We start from the raw sequence: 15,413 nt of genomic DNA on the forward strand, positions 1-15,413 counted from the left end.
GCTGGTTACAAATGTTCTAATCTATAGACAGATATGCATTGGTTGAACTTTAATTCACATCATTGATAGAAAAAGTTGGTTTTTGCTTTTCATGATATCAATATCCAGTGTTCACCTTTGAATAAATAAGCATTCGGGTTGTCAAAATGACCAACTTACATGCACATTGACACAATCTTGTTTACCAGACAAAAGCTCAGACTAAATGCATTACAACAATCATGTATCATCATGTACAAATCAGCAGGCTCCAAAACAGTGTCATTCAATAACTTGCAAGTGGAAAAAAACAAAACACTGAACAACTCCCTTTAAGTCATACATTTCTTTGTAAAAATACACATTCAAGACCTAAAATAAGATTCTTTAACAGTTTGTGGACAGAATCTGGTGGCGTATTGCTAAAGGCACACTTGCTGAGCAGCAGCCAAATGTATTTAAGGCACAAGAAAAAAAGATTGTGTTCTTGCTCTGTTACATCTTCCAAACAGTAGAAAAATAAACACACAGTCAAGGTGTGTGCAGTCATTCACTTAAAATCGTTATAGTATTAAATCCTTTCCATAAAAATACTTTTGCCTGATGGGTGAGGTGATAAAAGCACTGCCTCAGAATCAGCATGTTTTCTCACTGTGATCTTAAGTCTCTGGAATAAATACATTCTGTAAAGAGACATGTACCATTTAAAATGAAATTAATAGAGAAATGGTTATTTGCATTTAGATAAAACATTCTTGTTTTCCAATAAACATCCAACATTTCTCTGTAGTTTCAATTAGACAGTATGTCATGGAGGATAAAAAGATAAGTCATGTGCATCTGATGGGTTCCTCTCCCAAAGGAGTGTCGAGTGACTCATCTTGTGTCACTAAAACGTACAGGAAAGGACCAGCCACAGTGAAGCCTGCAGTAAATCTGTCCCAATAAACACTGTAGAGTCAGTCTTTCTGAAAGCTTACCATATAATCATGTCAGCCAGCTGCTCACAATGGGTGATGGCTCAGCGGGCGTCCAGCAATTTGCCATGAAGCCGGTGCTGAGCCCCTCATGTGTTCCAGGACTTGCGGTTGTCTCCCCTGCTGTGGCTGGCTGGTGCCCCGCTGACTTCACCTTTGGCCAGGGCAGTAAGGGCTGCCAGGTTTGGGCTTGATCCAGACAGATTGGCACTGCGGCGCTTTTGCTGTTGGCGACGGCGTTTGGTACCACCACGGGTCACCCTGTCGGGCCTTACAAGCACCCCGTATCCAGGGTTACAGTGGAAGTAGTGCTTACCACCCACTGAACCATCATTCTTTCCTAGAAAAAGACCAAGAGAAGGTTGTTTGTCATTTTTACTAGGGAATGAAGTGCAGATAAATATTCAAATGCAGAAATGACAACTTACCTGCTGGTACCTCCAATTCCACCCCCACCCAGGTACCCTCTGCAAAATCTGTGGGTCCCACATATCGAACAGTGCCGCTCTTATTGGTCCCCACAGTGACAAACTCCCCTTCTTTCAACCAGTCAGCAAGAATGGCAGTAGCATCTGTGTCGCCTTCCTCAAAGTCGGAGATAATTTCCAGATTTTCCATTGGCACTGAGAGGTTGAGTCCTGTCCTGAGGCTGCCGGCCTGCCCCACCTGCCCAGGCTTATCCTCCTCCTCGTCCAGAATACGCCGAAAAGATTTGAGGTCGGAGGACTTTACTTTCTGGATCTTGAAGGGGTTTGCCACTGATGCAGCATCATTGGAAGTCTGACCGCTGGATAGTGGAGAGGCTGGAGTGGTGGCTGCTTTGGTAGGAGCGTCAGAATGTGCTACCTCTGTCACTGAGGACGAGGCTGGGATGGAGGTGCTATTTGGTTGTGAAATTTCAGAAGCTGAATGTTCCTTGGATACAGTTTGAAGAGCTGAGTCTCTGGGTTCTGGAGCACAAGCTGAGGCTTCAGACAAAACTGGGATCAGGTCTGAATCTGTACTAGCAGCAGTCTCTAAGGTTGGTTGTTCTTTTTTGGACTGCTGAGGCTGTGGGACAATCAGGTCCAAGTGACGAGGACTGTCTTGTGGAAACAGCAGTGTTTCATCGTGGACTGACATGTCAGGCACTGTCTTGTCTAGGGCAGCCAGCACAGGGTCTTCTGTCAAAGTGGTTCTTGGTTTGGAGTGGTCTGTTTGGGGACACTGAGTAGTTTCATGTTCTTGTACTAAAGGTGAATTTTTAAGTGACTCTCGATTGTCTGTTTGTTCCGATCCAACACGGTCATTTTGACTGGTCTTCCCCGGTAAGTCTTGTGCAGTTGGATCAGGCTCTTCTAGCTCCTTGAGCGGGACAGTTGAGGAGTCATTTGGTTGTTGCTGGTCAAAATCAAATGGAGCATTTTTTAGTGTGGATGGTGGCAAGTCAGTCCTCTCAGCTGCTGCCTTGACATTCACAACCTGTGATGACTCCTGATGCTCTGATTGATCCAGAAGAACAGCTTTAGGACAGGTGACAGGTGGGACTTTCCTGTCCTCCCTCTCTTCATCCGGCACTGCCTCAAAGACAAATGACTGAGGCAGGTCCCAGCTCAGCGTGTAGACGTCTGACAGTGTTACCGTGGAGATGCTGGTTGACATGTATCCACTGGACGCTTCACTCATGGGGCTGGGGGTGGATTCTTCCATCTCTGGGATGATGGGCGGCGGGAGGGGCACGCATCTGATGATCTCTGTTTGGACGTCAGCAGGAATGATTTCCTCTGTGGTAACCTGGGGGAAACCATAGCAACGGGGGTGTTAGTGGCCTAACATGCAGAGAAAGGATCATTCTGTTTTGGAAATGTCACTCGCTCCCAAAATTATATTTTCTAATTTAATTTCATTCCAACAGCTACAATGTATCAGCTGTCAGAGCAACCTGTAACAATGGGAATCTCACAGGACACAATAACTATAATAAAGCTCCAAAGGAATAACAGCAATGTTTTGTTTCAGTGCAGGTTTCCCAAGTGCAGCTAAGCTCAGTGAAATGCAGTAGCTCCGTCTGGGAAAATATCTAATATAACGACAGAGATGGAACAAGGTGTGATCATGATGAACAAACCGTGTTCCAAAAATGGTTTAAGTCTTCAAATTTCCGATAAATATAGTAACACACCATCTGGGGTTGGTGAACGTACCGACCGCTGCTGATTGCTCATGTCCTCTTCCACACTGGCTGACTGCACCATGATGTGTGGCACGTTCTGCAACAGGAAGGGAATTTAAAAGAAGTTAATAAACAGCATTTGAAACAAAACGATCTGTACATTTTAAACACTTACATTGAGGGTTGGTACAGCCTGAAGAATAGATACTAACATAGGCTTATAGATTTATCAAGTCTGGTCAATGGATCAGTGTGTGTTTGTGTGTGGGACTTGAATCTGCTCTTCTAAAAAGAATATCATACTGTACTGATTTCTGCGACAGCCTTGAAGAATACTAAACTAGGATAACTAACTAGGCCACTTGGCCATCTATTTCAGTATATTATTACTGCACTGACATGGTTTATAACTGTATAATCAGTGTAATACATTCATGTATTAAAAAGGGATCAAATATTTCATTTACTTTAGTAATCATCAGTCAGGATGTTGATATGAGATGCAGAAAGTGTAATAAAAATATTTGTTTATCAGATCACTCAGACAGATAATCATGACAAACTGGTGAAACAATCAGGATAATTGCACCGTAATTATAATTGCAACCATAATCATTTAGCCCTATTCAGTATTCAAGTTACCTCTTTAACCCTCAATAGGGTCTGTCAGCTGATTAAATGTTGCGTGATTTGAGTCTTAATGTTTTTTTTTTTTTTTAGTTTTTGAAGAGAGAGAAAAAAAACAAACCTCATCATCTTATGTCTGGAGATATGTTAAGATGTTTAATAAATTAAGACAATTGTTCGCCCGTGTGCTTAACAGACACAGCGGTGGGATATTAATCAGGATGATTGTTTGACTCTCATGCATCCCTAAGATCACATTCTGAGCAAATTATCTGCTCATTCTTCAGACTCTGCTCATCAAAATGAAGTTGTTTGGTTCAGCAACTTGCACAGACAATAGGTCCATCAGAGAGCAGGTCAAATACATGTATTGTAAGGCTGCCTGAGTCACCACAATACATTAGATGGACACGGATGGCAAGTCCAAATAAAGCCTGATGTCTTCTCAGAAGAGGTCCTTAAGACATATACAAACCATGTTCAAATCGAACTGCAACTGTGTAAAGGACCATTTCCTGTGATATGATGTTTTTCATTACTTGTTAAATGGCATACCCCTTCTCTCTGCAGGGTTCCTGTCTCTGTCTACAATTTCTTGCAATCAATGAAGGTACAATGCCTGGATTCAAGTCCAGCCGTGTCCTTTCACACAGACCATAATCAAATCTTTAATAGTTTTAAGAGGTCAAAACCTGAGACTTTGGTTTTTACTGTCAAGTTAGATCAGGAGAGTCATGCCTCAATATCCTCATTTTACACAGCAGCAGTTAATATTGAGCCCAGAACATTTTAACTGCAGTTCATTCAGTCACCAGATTTGTTAGATTTGTACAATAGATTTTTCCACCGTACTTGTTTTTCACCTAGTTGTAAATACAGGGCTACAAAACAATCTCATCCAAATTAGGTAACACCTCACCAGCCTGCTAATATTTGCAAAACTCAAGGCCTCTGTTTTTGTGTTGACCTTTGTAAACATCTGTGGCAGACAGGGTGGAAAGAGAACTAATTAGAGCAATGGCCTCAAACAATGCAGCAACGAGGCCCGACGGGCTTCCATTTCTGAACCGAACAACCAAAACACCACGGCACATGATTTCCCTGATTAGCTTCCCTCTCAAGGTGCTAATCAGTCAGATCAGATGCTGTAGTGTTTGGCTGCAAGGAGAAAGCTGCAGACTCCTGGGTCTCGATAGCACATGATTGGAGATCCGTGGATGAGGAGGTGGTGAAGGGGTGGGGGTGTCAGGACGACGATGAGGTTCACCTGCTCCTAATTAACCATCCTCTAAACACAATATGCTCCTGTCTCAACGGGGACTGATCACAAACATACATCATGTCAGTCACTCCAAGACACACACTCATGTCATGACACAGGTTGGAAGGCATGTTCATTCCTAACACAATGCAGACAGTGTTTCTAAACATAACACATTTTAATGCTGCTTTTTTTTTTTTTTTTGGCTTTAATGTTGCACTTCTGGGTAAGGACCGTTCTATTTTGTTGAGACTGACAATTTAACCCAATGAGGCCACAAAGGACAAGTCTTGCAATTTAGCATTGCATTTCTATTGTTGGTGGAGGCAAAATACAGATTTCAAAAAGAACAGGAAAACCTTATATAGCAGACTTTTAGCCCTTAGTAAGTGTCAAGTCACAAAAAAACTGGATTTTACATTTCCCCTAACCTAACACAACCACCTCTGCAATCAAAACATCTTGAGTTGTCCAATGACAACTTACAGTACATATAATTTATTTCTGGCAGTACTGATGTACTGGGTAAGTACTGACAGCTCTCCAAATATACAAATCAGTTTTTAACATTGTTTTTAACACTAACATTTTTACAATTCCAATCTTTCATTTACTCACTGATGGTCAAAAGCCTTTACATCAATTATGAAAGCCTTTTACAAAGGGTTCAAAGTCTCTTCCACCTCTATGTTTAACTCATTTTAGTTGTATAAATACTGTATATCACAAAGATGATGGTAATATTTGTTTTGTATTTTTAGTATCTATTGATATATGATAAATACATAATGTACTTATAAAAAAACATCTGCCTCACAACCTTAAAAACAAAGCACACTTTTGTATTCATTATGACAAAGAATATCACTTCTATTTGTGCAAATGTCTAAAAACCACTTCTATTGAGCAATGAGCCGTTTGTGCACTTTATCTGTTTATTATTTGTGTTTCCATCTACGTATGCTCTGTTTCCATGGCAACAGAAGACATGGGACTAACTGCTGATGAGTAGAGGGGATATGTAGATTTATGCCGCAGTGATGCATATAAACTTTAAACTGCTGATAAGACAGCGAGCAGAATACAAGCTTAAACCCGGAGTGTGGGGAGCTGACTGAATGCGCGTACCTGCTGATGGACAGCTGTCTGGTCTCTATTATCCTCCTTCCCACCAGGAAGCAGCGACTTCAGAAGTTTGGGTACGGCCTTAACTGGAGGGAGATAAGATGCAGCAAAGCTTAAATGTACTGACTGAGTGAGATGCAGAGAAGAAAAGGAAGAGGAGGTTGCAAGGGAAGAGATGGGCAAAACAAGGGCACAGATAAAAAATAACGGCTTTTTGAGGCAGGGTGGAGGAAAACTGGCATGTGTTAGCAATGCAGTGTCAAATTAAGATGGAGAGCAAAACGAGAGATATAGTTGGCCAAAGACTAAGGCATGAGCTGATCACATTAAAAGGTGAAAAGGAGGAAAAATTGCTCAACCAAGAATCCATTAGAAGATTAAGGTTTTGTCGGCCGTACTTGTTTCTGGGTTCAGGTTGTGGGATATGGAGCTGGGCAGTGTGCGTCTAGATGCAAGGGGCACCGCAGAAAGGTCCTGGTGGCTCTCCCAGCCCTGCACACACAGGAGGGAAAGACGTACAGATGATGGTACACATGTGGCTTGAAGCAGCTTTTTTGTTTTAAACTGAACTGTGACCTTCAGCGGCCTCTAATGGTGAACACACAGTACTGCATCAACACTGACAATATCTATAGCAAAATGAAACTGTTAACGAGGTGCTGACTCATTTGTTTGACACATGGTGCAGTTAGTTCTGCTGTTGAACTGTACTGCACTATACAAAGACGTCTTTCTGATACAAAACCTACCCTGACTGGTAATAACAGAGTGGGAAAAACAACAGAAATAATCTATGTCTCACCTTGAAGTGACTGATCTTATGTGGGGAGCAAAGATCCAGACTGCTGGCTGACAGCTGGTTAGGGGGTTAGTGAGACAGGTTAACAGCACAAGAATGGGTCATGTTAAAACAATGCCCAGAGCCCAGAATACAAGCAAGCCATAGGTAGGTTACTCTATGTTGTAGTTAGTAGCAGTGATTAGGCTGTAACACCTGACAGGTAAAAAACTGAAATCCCCTTTAATGTTTAGAGTTGGTTAGCGGAGTATACATCAGAGTTGAGCTCTTACCCGGTTGATGTTTGGCGAGCTGAGGCAACGCCTTGGAGCTTTCCCTTTGACTGCCAGCTGCTCCCGCACAGCCACCTCCTACATGCGGAAACACAGTGTCTCTATCTGAACACTTCAGATTTGTTTCATTATTAGCAAATATTCCCATTTTCATCTCTAGGTTACATTTTCCAATTCTGCATAAAAAGTGACAAGCCAATGAGGATTTAATGAACTTCAGAGAAATGTCAACCAAAGGACTCCAGTTAAATAAGTAACTGGTCATACATTTTGCTAATTTGACAGATAAATGATGATGATTACAGAATGACTGATTAGAGTTTTAATGTATGAAGATTCATAATAAAATTAGAGAAAAAAAAAAAAGAGATCTCACTATCTCTATTTGTTACGTATATTTCCTAACCTGTCTGAGACGGTCCAGAGTAAGGATGTTCTCCACAGCCAGGACGCTGCGGAGATACTTCTCTATGGCAACCTCACTGTCAGCTGACTGGTCCTCTTCAGCACTGGCAGCCAACCTGGCCAACATCTCCCTGTCCTCTGGACCGTGGATGTCCTGTGAGAGACGGGATCCGCAAAGTAAAGGGAAGGTACTAATCTGCTAGTCGCACGACTACTTCTCTTTTCTGTAGATGCAGTATCTACATTTTACAGTGTCACTAAAGCTGTGTTTTGTTTGTTTTCCATTTTTTTTGAATGTGTAATTATTCAGTAATTTATCCAATAATGAAAACAAAAAATGAAATGTTCTTTCTAACAGTGATCCAGTACTTACCCCTGGGATGTTAGAAACAATTTCAAAAGTGACTCCACAGCCGGGGATGGTGCTGCGCTGAGACATTCTTTTCAGCAGGCTCTGGGCAAAACCCTGCCACAAAAACCAACCCACAACAAATCTCTTTATTGGTCTAGGTGTGATTATGAGTAATAGAAAACAAATACACAAGTATGTCAGCTTGCTCCTACCCATCACATGTCTGGTCCACCCACCTGTTTTCCAGTCACATTGACACAGATGCGTTTCCTTAGGACCAGCTGCATGTGGGCTGGGTGGCTCAGCTGGACCACTGTGCGGACTGTCAGGTAGACCCTCTGATCAGCCGACGCCACACGACTCAGCTGGGGGCAGTCATGGACCGTGGAGTCCCAGGAAGCCTCCACCTTCACCTGGACAATATTAAGAAGCATGGGAATGGATGGCTTAGAAATTCCCTCTATACCGTAACAGGCTATATCATTTCGGATTTGAAGAACATGGATACAAAACAAGATACTTTACAGTCTACTCACGTCTGGATCGTAGTGTTTAACAATATGAAGGTCAAAAAAATCATCATCGTCCTCCCCACTCAGTAATGCATCCAGCCCCCCAGCCAATGATGCAGAAAGACTCGACTGGAAATCATCAGCTACAGAGAAAAAAATAGGATAGTGGGTTAGTTCATCAGTTAAATAAACAGAGGATTTTTGCCAAATTACGACTGCAAAAAGGAAAACACACCACTGAGATCCAGGAAGAGGACAGGGATGTGCGTTTCCATTCCAGGGACAGAAACTCTGTAGAGAAACAACACCAACATTACACGGACCGAACACGTAGTCCATGTTACAAAGAGGCCAACAGCTCCCACGACTCATCCTGTACAGCATAGTTAAAAAAAACAGCTGTCCTCGATTCCTGACAAGCATTTGTCAGCCAGTTGAGTGGGTCTGATGATTACAAGACTATTGGGATTTTAGATGAAATATTAGTGAGTTAATAGGTTGCACATAACTGGCTGTAACTTAAACAGTGATGTGAAAAATCCAAGAGGTGTGCCTGGGGCAATACTGGGTCATTTTTTGGAGCATACTTTACTGAACTACTTACTTTACTAAGTACTACTTACGTTGAACTTACTTTACTAGCTCAGAAAATTATCAAGGGACTTTGCTGAGGCACCAACTGCAGGTTTCTACCTCGGATCTCTTGGGAAGATAGAAGTTAACAATCTGTGAGATAATCATGGTTTTCCTTTCCAAGCACACACCTTTCTGCTGGTGCTCCAGGGATGCCGCTGCCAGCTGACGGCACCAGAACAGCGTTACGTTCCTCTGTGAGAGTCAGACGACACTCCAGCAGCTGGGACTCCCTTTCCACATCATCCTCTGACTTATCTACATACACATGAAAAATTCAAATACATTATGTGCTTATTATTATTTTAAGTTTTTTGCATCCTGCAGCACTGACCCTTCCAAATAATGAAAATCTCACACCAAAGAGTACTGAATTGTAAGAAATTCAAAATGACTTTGATGCCATTCATCCACACAGATGTATTGTTATAAATACTGAAAAAGAAACTGAATTTGCTTCATTATGGCTTTGAACTGTACATCACTGTCTCCTGGATATGACAGAGGAATAAAGAAAAGCAGTACTTTTGTGGCACAATTATACACTGGCAAATAGATTTAAATGAAGAGAGAGGGTAAAATTAACTCCTAGTTGATTTTTCAAAGATGAATTATACTGAGTGGTGAAAGGAAATGACAGTGCGAAATATGGATATTGTTTCAATTCATCACTTTTTTATCATATTTATTTATTTCAGGCTGCATGCGTTATGCAGCTGTACCTGGTTTGGAAACTATCTTCTGTAGCTGCTGGTCCAGATACTCCTGCCTCTGAGTGAGTGCAACCAGCCACTGTTCCCTCATCCTGTCCAGGTCTACCTCCTAAATACACACAGACACACACACAGAGACACATTCACATCAGTTTATACAGAAACATTTTACAAAATCCAGCATCTTGCCAGAAAACTGCTTACCTGATAGCTGTCCATTTCTTCATTCCCACCCTGAAATTCAAGAGTAGTCAAACATTTGATTAAAAACTGTGCTGTTTAGTTCACAAATGTCATAAGAAAATAAAACTGCTCATCTCTCAAATTCCTAAGCAATATCAAATACGTCCTTCTCACCCATTGTGCTTCGCTTTTGGAGAGACGTGCCTGTTGGACCTTGACATTTCCAATGGACACAAACAGGATGGAGGCTGCAATGAGGGGCATAGTGCCCGAGTCGGGCACTGAACGGACTTCCACCTGAATCCGCCGAGACTGACCCTGGAGGTATAGATTTACGTTTACTTTATTTACATTTAGTTTATTCTCAGTTACTTTAATCGTATTCTTTATATAGTGAGTATAGACTGACAAACTTATTAGACCCATGATACCTGTCTGAGCTGGAAGATTCCTCCAGTCCGGATGTCTTTAGCAGGAAGAACCTCTACAGCTGCGAACTCTCCAGCCTCATTTAGCTCCATCAGCTGCACCCACAGTTCCAATCGACGGGTCACCTCACTCCACCTGCAGGTACAGTCAGGAAGCACCAGAATGAAACTAAATATGACATTAGCAAACACCTTCAATATTTATGTTGTGTAACATTGGTACTCAGCTTCATGCTATTGATGTTTTCGTGAGGAAGGCATTCAGACAACTCTAACGTGTTTCATGTGTTCTAGTAGGTCATGCTTTATATTAACATAAAACATCACCGTGTTCACAGAAAAAATGTGTCTGACTGGGTGGTTTAGGGATTAAGATGCCAACCATTTCTAGTATGGAAACTAGGAATCTCAATTTTTGTGTAGCAGTGCAGCAAAACCACTATATCCCCTGCCTCTTTCTACATACTAATTCTTAGCATGTTTTGAGACTGCAAAGCATTCACTTCAATAGATATTTCGGTCACATACTGCCAAATAATAGAAAAATATTTTGCTATTTTCAAATGATTCTGTTATGACAGTACAGTCCCAATAGCTGACAGCACTAAATATCAAGTAATATTCCATCTTACAAGGGCTAATCTTAGCTCTACACCACAAATATCCAGACTCCTGTTACACTCTGGGGTTTCTTTTATCTCTCTTATTGGACTTTAACTCTCCTGTCCAGGTAGGGAGAGAGTGTTGTGTTTGTGTCTGCGGACCTCTCTCTAAGGGATCTGGTCTTGGCCTGAATCACTCCCAGGTCCCACAGAGCCAGGTTCCTGCGATGGTTGGCTTGTTTGTGACCATACACTTCAATGGCCACTGCACCCTCAGCCAGAAATTCCATGAAGTCCTCTGACACAGGCACAGACAACTCCTGAAGAAATATAAACGGAGGATGGAAAGTCATTCTTTTTTTAGTTATGGTCTCTGTGTTGTTTAGCACGAAAAGCGTTACCATGGCACTGTCGAACACCACAGTGCACTGAGGGTCTTTGGAGGCAGACGATGAGCTGGATGTCGCCACCTCTGGAGCAGTGAACACTGGCTCCTCCTGCCCCGAGAAGTGGTACAGGCAGAAGACAAAGTTGGACAAGTGGCGAGGCAGACCGGTGGCCTGGAGGATTTTCACCTGGGACAGATAAGAGGACGAATAACAAACTCACCCATATAGATTAGTGATTACCTGGCTCCTTTGTAAAGTGTGTTAAAATTGATAGACCGTATTGTTTTGTTTCTATTTCATTTCACTATAAGAAAACAGAAGCAACAGACAAACATAATTTAAAGTTGACCCAGAGTTAATTATAAAGTCACATTTCACAAATACAATGAGCTGGAGAAACTCAAGACGGAGAAGAGACACAATCTGACTGCCTGCCTTTATTAATCTGGAACCATTTTCCCACTGGCAATAGCTTCAATTGAAATGATACTCTGCAGTCACTGCATGTCTGTGAGGGGTGTGGATTTAACTCATTTATCACTCAACGATAATCCAGCCTGTTAATGAAACCGAGGTTGCATGTTCTTACCACACAGTCCAGTTTGCGTTCCTGTGAATGTCTGTCCGTGCTGCTCAGCTGAGGGTCCAGCTGTGCAGGACCTTCCTCCTGAGAGCTCTCTGTACCCCGCCACATTTCTACATGCAGCCGACCTGCCACCTGAAGCACACAGAGGACAGTCTCATGTCGAGAAGTCAGCATGTTTTTCTGTTGTCTTTTCTAGAGTTTAGTTTCATTCAGTTACTGACTAGGGCTAGGACTTATCACTCAGTCTAAAAACACATACTCATGCAACTGTCAGACTGTATGCCTCATAATCAAATTGAGGAAAAACTATTTCACCAAAGAAGAAGAAATGTCTAGATTACGTCACTAAACTGCAGATTACCACTGACATGACTCATTTATTTCAATAGTTAGATCACTTTCATTCCAATTTTGAAAACCTAATAATCTTTTGAAACATATCAAACAGGAAAAATGCATTCACTGATCTGAGCTTTACAAAATGTAAATATGTGCTTGCATTTCTCTCCATTTTTAAGTTACTTTGAAACACCACTCTGTGGTGAGGTCATGACTTATAGTTTATATACTTCATCTACAACAATAGATCTTCATCTACAACAATAGCTTTTATTCTGTTAATTTTCTCAAGCTGTACACAAAATCTTATTTTAACCTATGTTATCTTTCTTGGGGGAGCAGAAACAACCTGCAAACACAACAGCGACATTTCATCACTTTTTAAGTAGACAGACATTCGAATTTATTTGGAGTCATGGTACATGGTGATAGATGTAAAGTCAATATTCACTCTCTCTTTTTTAGTCCTGTTTTGTGCAACTCTGAGGAAAATATCTGGCTACAACTCCTTAATACTCCACTAGGTTCACCAGATACATTTTTAGACTTTTTTTGAATACTTCAGTACTGGGCATGTGGCACACCATGGGTCTATTACAACATTTTTAGAAGTTGAAGTTGAAGACAACTATTTATTACACACAGTAGACTCGTACCTCTCCCTTCTGGTTGATGATGGGCACTGCATATTGCAGCTTGACATCGTACAACAGGCAGGCGAGGAAAACATTGGCCACACCGATAAGGCTGTGATTCTCCTGCTCATCGAAGAATGGGTCAGCACGTTTAAAATAGGATCGCATCACCTGGAGTTGGAGAGAATAAGAAGAGTGAGAAAGGTGTAGGACTGATGAATACACCACTTGTTTGACATAGGGTCCTTGGAAACCCCTCCATATTGATTCCAAGCTAAAGTTGCCTCTGGACTTTTTGATATCTGCTTTATTTTTCTTTACAAGTTGGGTTAACTGCATATTTTTTGTTTCCATGTGCCTCTTTTGCATTTCTGCTATTTAAAATGTTATCGGCCAAGTATGTGAAAAGTGAATGATGACCGTGAGTAGCTATCAAGTGACATTACCATAACTATAGTGGTAAGTCTGTACAGATTTCTAACATGTAATGAACATATCTGATATCAGCATCTGTCAAGCAGGCTCTCATCTCTCTTTGCTCACAGGGTTGTCTTCATCAAAGTCCTTCCACTCCTGGTAGAGCTCCCTCATGTCCACCAGCCTGTTCTCCATCTTTTCCAGAGCCCAGATCTGCTTCCCTTTACCTTTGCGACGAACCTGGATGGCCGGCTCACTCAGCACCACATCACGCTACGCAGAGAAAGAGGGAGAGGAAACTGCAGTGGAACATGTTGGCATGAATATCTTTTCAAAAGCTTGATAACTATTTATCCAGTCAACGCCATGCAGAGATTTTAATGTGTTTCCTCCTGAATACTGCTATATGTCTGCACTAGATCTGCGAATGCCTTGATATTTGACACCTTTTTCCTTCCCTGTTCTGTTGATTAGGTTATGATTTGTGTAGGTGGTGCTCTTTTCTTTGTACTTTGTGTGCAGTCATAATGGCTGTGGCTGCTTCCTGGCCCGTTCTCCTTCTCATTATTCATATTTTCATTCTCATCATTTTCTTCTTCATTGCACTGTCTATATCCATCACTGGGCAGTGAGTGTCGATATCTGCTTACATATATGAGCTTATTTTGTTTTCTATGTATTTTACAATGTTCACATACCTTTGGTGAGGTAGGTAAGCAAAGTCAAAAATCCTAGCAATCAGCTCATCCAGAAAAGCGACATATTATCTCCTCTATGTGCTAGAGAGTGGTTTAAGCCCAAGCAGACCACTATGTTCAATTTGTTTCCCCCTTCTCCTTGATTTAGATGTACTCATAAATGCACTCTCTACCTTCCTGTTGGCATCCAGGTTAGCAGCAGGTATCTGAAGAGTGACCAGGTACTCTGTTCTCTTGTTAAGTTCCTCTGCAAAGAAGCCGGCCTCCTGAGCCAGCAGGTTGGCCCGAACTATCTGCTCCCTCAGACGCCGAAGGCTGCGGGTCATTAGCGCCTCTCTGCACCATAAATACACACAAGCATACATGTTTTACAAACCACTGAGGATATCTTTATATATCTGTTCAACAGGAGTGAGTAAAGTTTTCACATTGTCCTGCCTTACCTGTCCTCACTCCACCGTCGCATGCGTTTCTGAGAGCCAGGGGATGTCAAGCCAGTGGGGGATGCACTGACAGGGTTGCCTGATGCATCCAGGAGTTGGGAGGGTTTCTCAGGAGTAAGTCTCTGGCGGAGCTGTTGCAGCTCATGCTCATACATTTGCCTCTGCCGCTCCAGGGCGTAGCGCTTCTCCTCCTCATGCTGCCTCTCCAGGGTCTGTAACACTGACTGCAAGGGGTCTGAGGAGGAGAAGGAAGGATGGAAACAAGGAGGAATAAAGAGAGGAAATGTAAGTGAGAAGAAGTTTGCAGTTTCTTGTCAAATTAAAATAAGCAAATGCATTGTGAAAGCAAGGCCGAACTCTAGGGCCCGGTCACTACAACATATAAAAATCGGAAGGTTGAAAAAAAATGTTTTTCCTTAAATTAAAAATTTTGTCATTGTTCAGTCACCTCAAAATAAGCTGGAACTGCTTGACTGCTGCACTCACTGTGTGAAAGTCCAATATTTACCTCATTATCTTCATTTTGGCAAGCACTGTCCTCTGATAACGCACTACATTCTTTACACAAGCCAGAACATTGTGGAAATTATAGGAGATTATAGGCTAAATATTGAACTTGTGGACTTCACATTGGGATCGTTTGGGGTCTAAATATTTGGATTATACTGCACAAACTGTTTGAGGTGGGGACTTGATGGATGTGAGCTTCTGCTGTAAAATCTGGCTGACCTAAATGATAAATTCCAATTCTATCAAATAACAGAGTCTATTATAGTCTCTGTATCCATAAAGATGTATGCTAGTTTTTGGACACCAAAAATGGTGCTCTGTGGCACAGAGGACTATTAAACACACAACACTGAGCCACACTGTTGCCTAAGGTGAC

General features: G+C 41.9%; 1 protein-coding gene across 3 annotated transcripts in view; it reads right to left on the reverse strand.

Moving 5' to 3' along the window:
• Positions 1-45: 45 nt before the first annotated feature.
• The window catches only part of LOC113137179 (kinesin-like protein KIF13B), a 33,023-nt gene continuing 17,655 nt past the window's right edge, over positions 46-15,413 (reverse strand). For 2 of the 3 annotated variants that reach the window (XM_026318646.2, XM_026318645.2), the window contains exons 19-42: positions 14,528-14,762; positions 14,258-14,420; positions 13,513-13,659; positions 12,991-13,140; positions 11,999-12,127; positions 11,422-11,595; positions 11,183-11,340; positions 10,422-10,554; positions 10,165-10,308; positions 10,012-10,041; positions 9,817-9,916; positions 9,226-9,352; positions 8,697-8,752; positions 8,486-8,604; positions 8,186-8,362; positions 7,971-8,063; positions 7,599-7,751; positions 7,193-7,270; positions 6,924-6,977; positions 6,520-6,613; positions 6,125-6,207; positions 3,140-3,205; positions 1,385-2,729; positions 46-1,296 (exon numbers count right to left, since the gene is read on the reverse strand). In XM_026318646.2, the coding sequence (XP_026174431.1) occupies positions 1,046-1,296; positions 1,385-2,729; positions 3,140-3,205; positions 6,125-6,207; positions 6,520-6,613; positions 6,924-6,977; positions 7,193-7,270; positions 7,599-7,751; positions 7,971-8,063; positions 8,186-8,362; positions 8,486-8,604; positions 8,697-8,752; positions 9,226-9,352; positions 9,817-9,916; positions 10,012-10,041; positions 10,165-10,308; positions 10,422-10,554; positions 11,183-11,340; positions 11,422-11,595; positions 11,999-12,127; positions 12,991-13,140; positions 13,513-13,659; positions 14,258-14,420; positions 14,528-14,762 (4,259 nt within the window). In that variant the 3' untranslated portion in view covers positions 46-1,045. The remainder of the gene's footprint in view (positions 1,297-1,384; positions 2,730-3,139; positions 3,206-6,124; positions 6,208-6,519; positions 6,614-6,923; positions 6,978-7,192; positions 7,271-7,598; positions 7,752-7,970; positions 8,064-8,185; positions 8,363-8,485; positions 8,605-8,696; positions 8,753-9,225; positions 9,353-9,816; positions 9,917-10,011; positions 10,042-10,164; positions 10,309-10,421; positions 10,555-11,182; positions 11,341-11,421; positions 11,596-11,998; positions 12,128-12,990; positions 13,141-13,512; positions 13,660-14,257; positions 14,421-14,527; positions 14,763-15,413) is intronic. The other variant, XM_026318647.2, reaches the window with a different exon arrangement.

The sequence above is a fragment of the Mastacembelus armatus genome, chromosome 24 (assembly GCF_900324485.2).
Source record: "Mastacembelus armatus chromosome 24, fMasArm1.2, whole genome shotgun sequence".
In the NCBI taxonomy this organism is placed as follows: domain Eukaryota; kingdom Metazoa; phylum Chordata; class Actinopteri; order Synbranchiformes; family Mastacembelidae; genus Mastacembelus; species Mastacembelus armatus.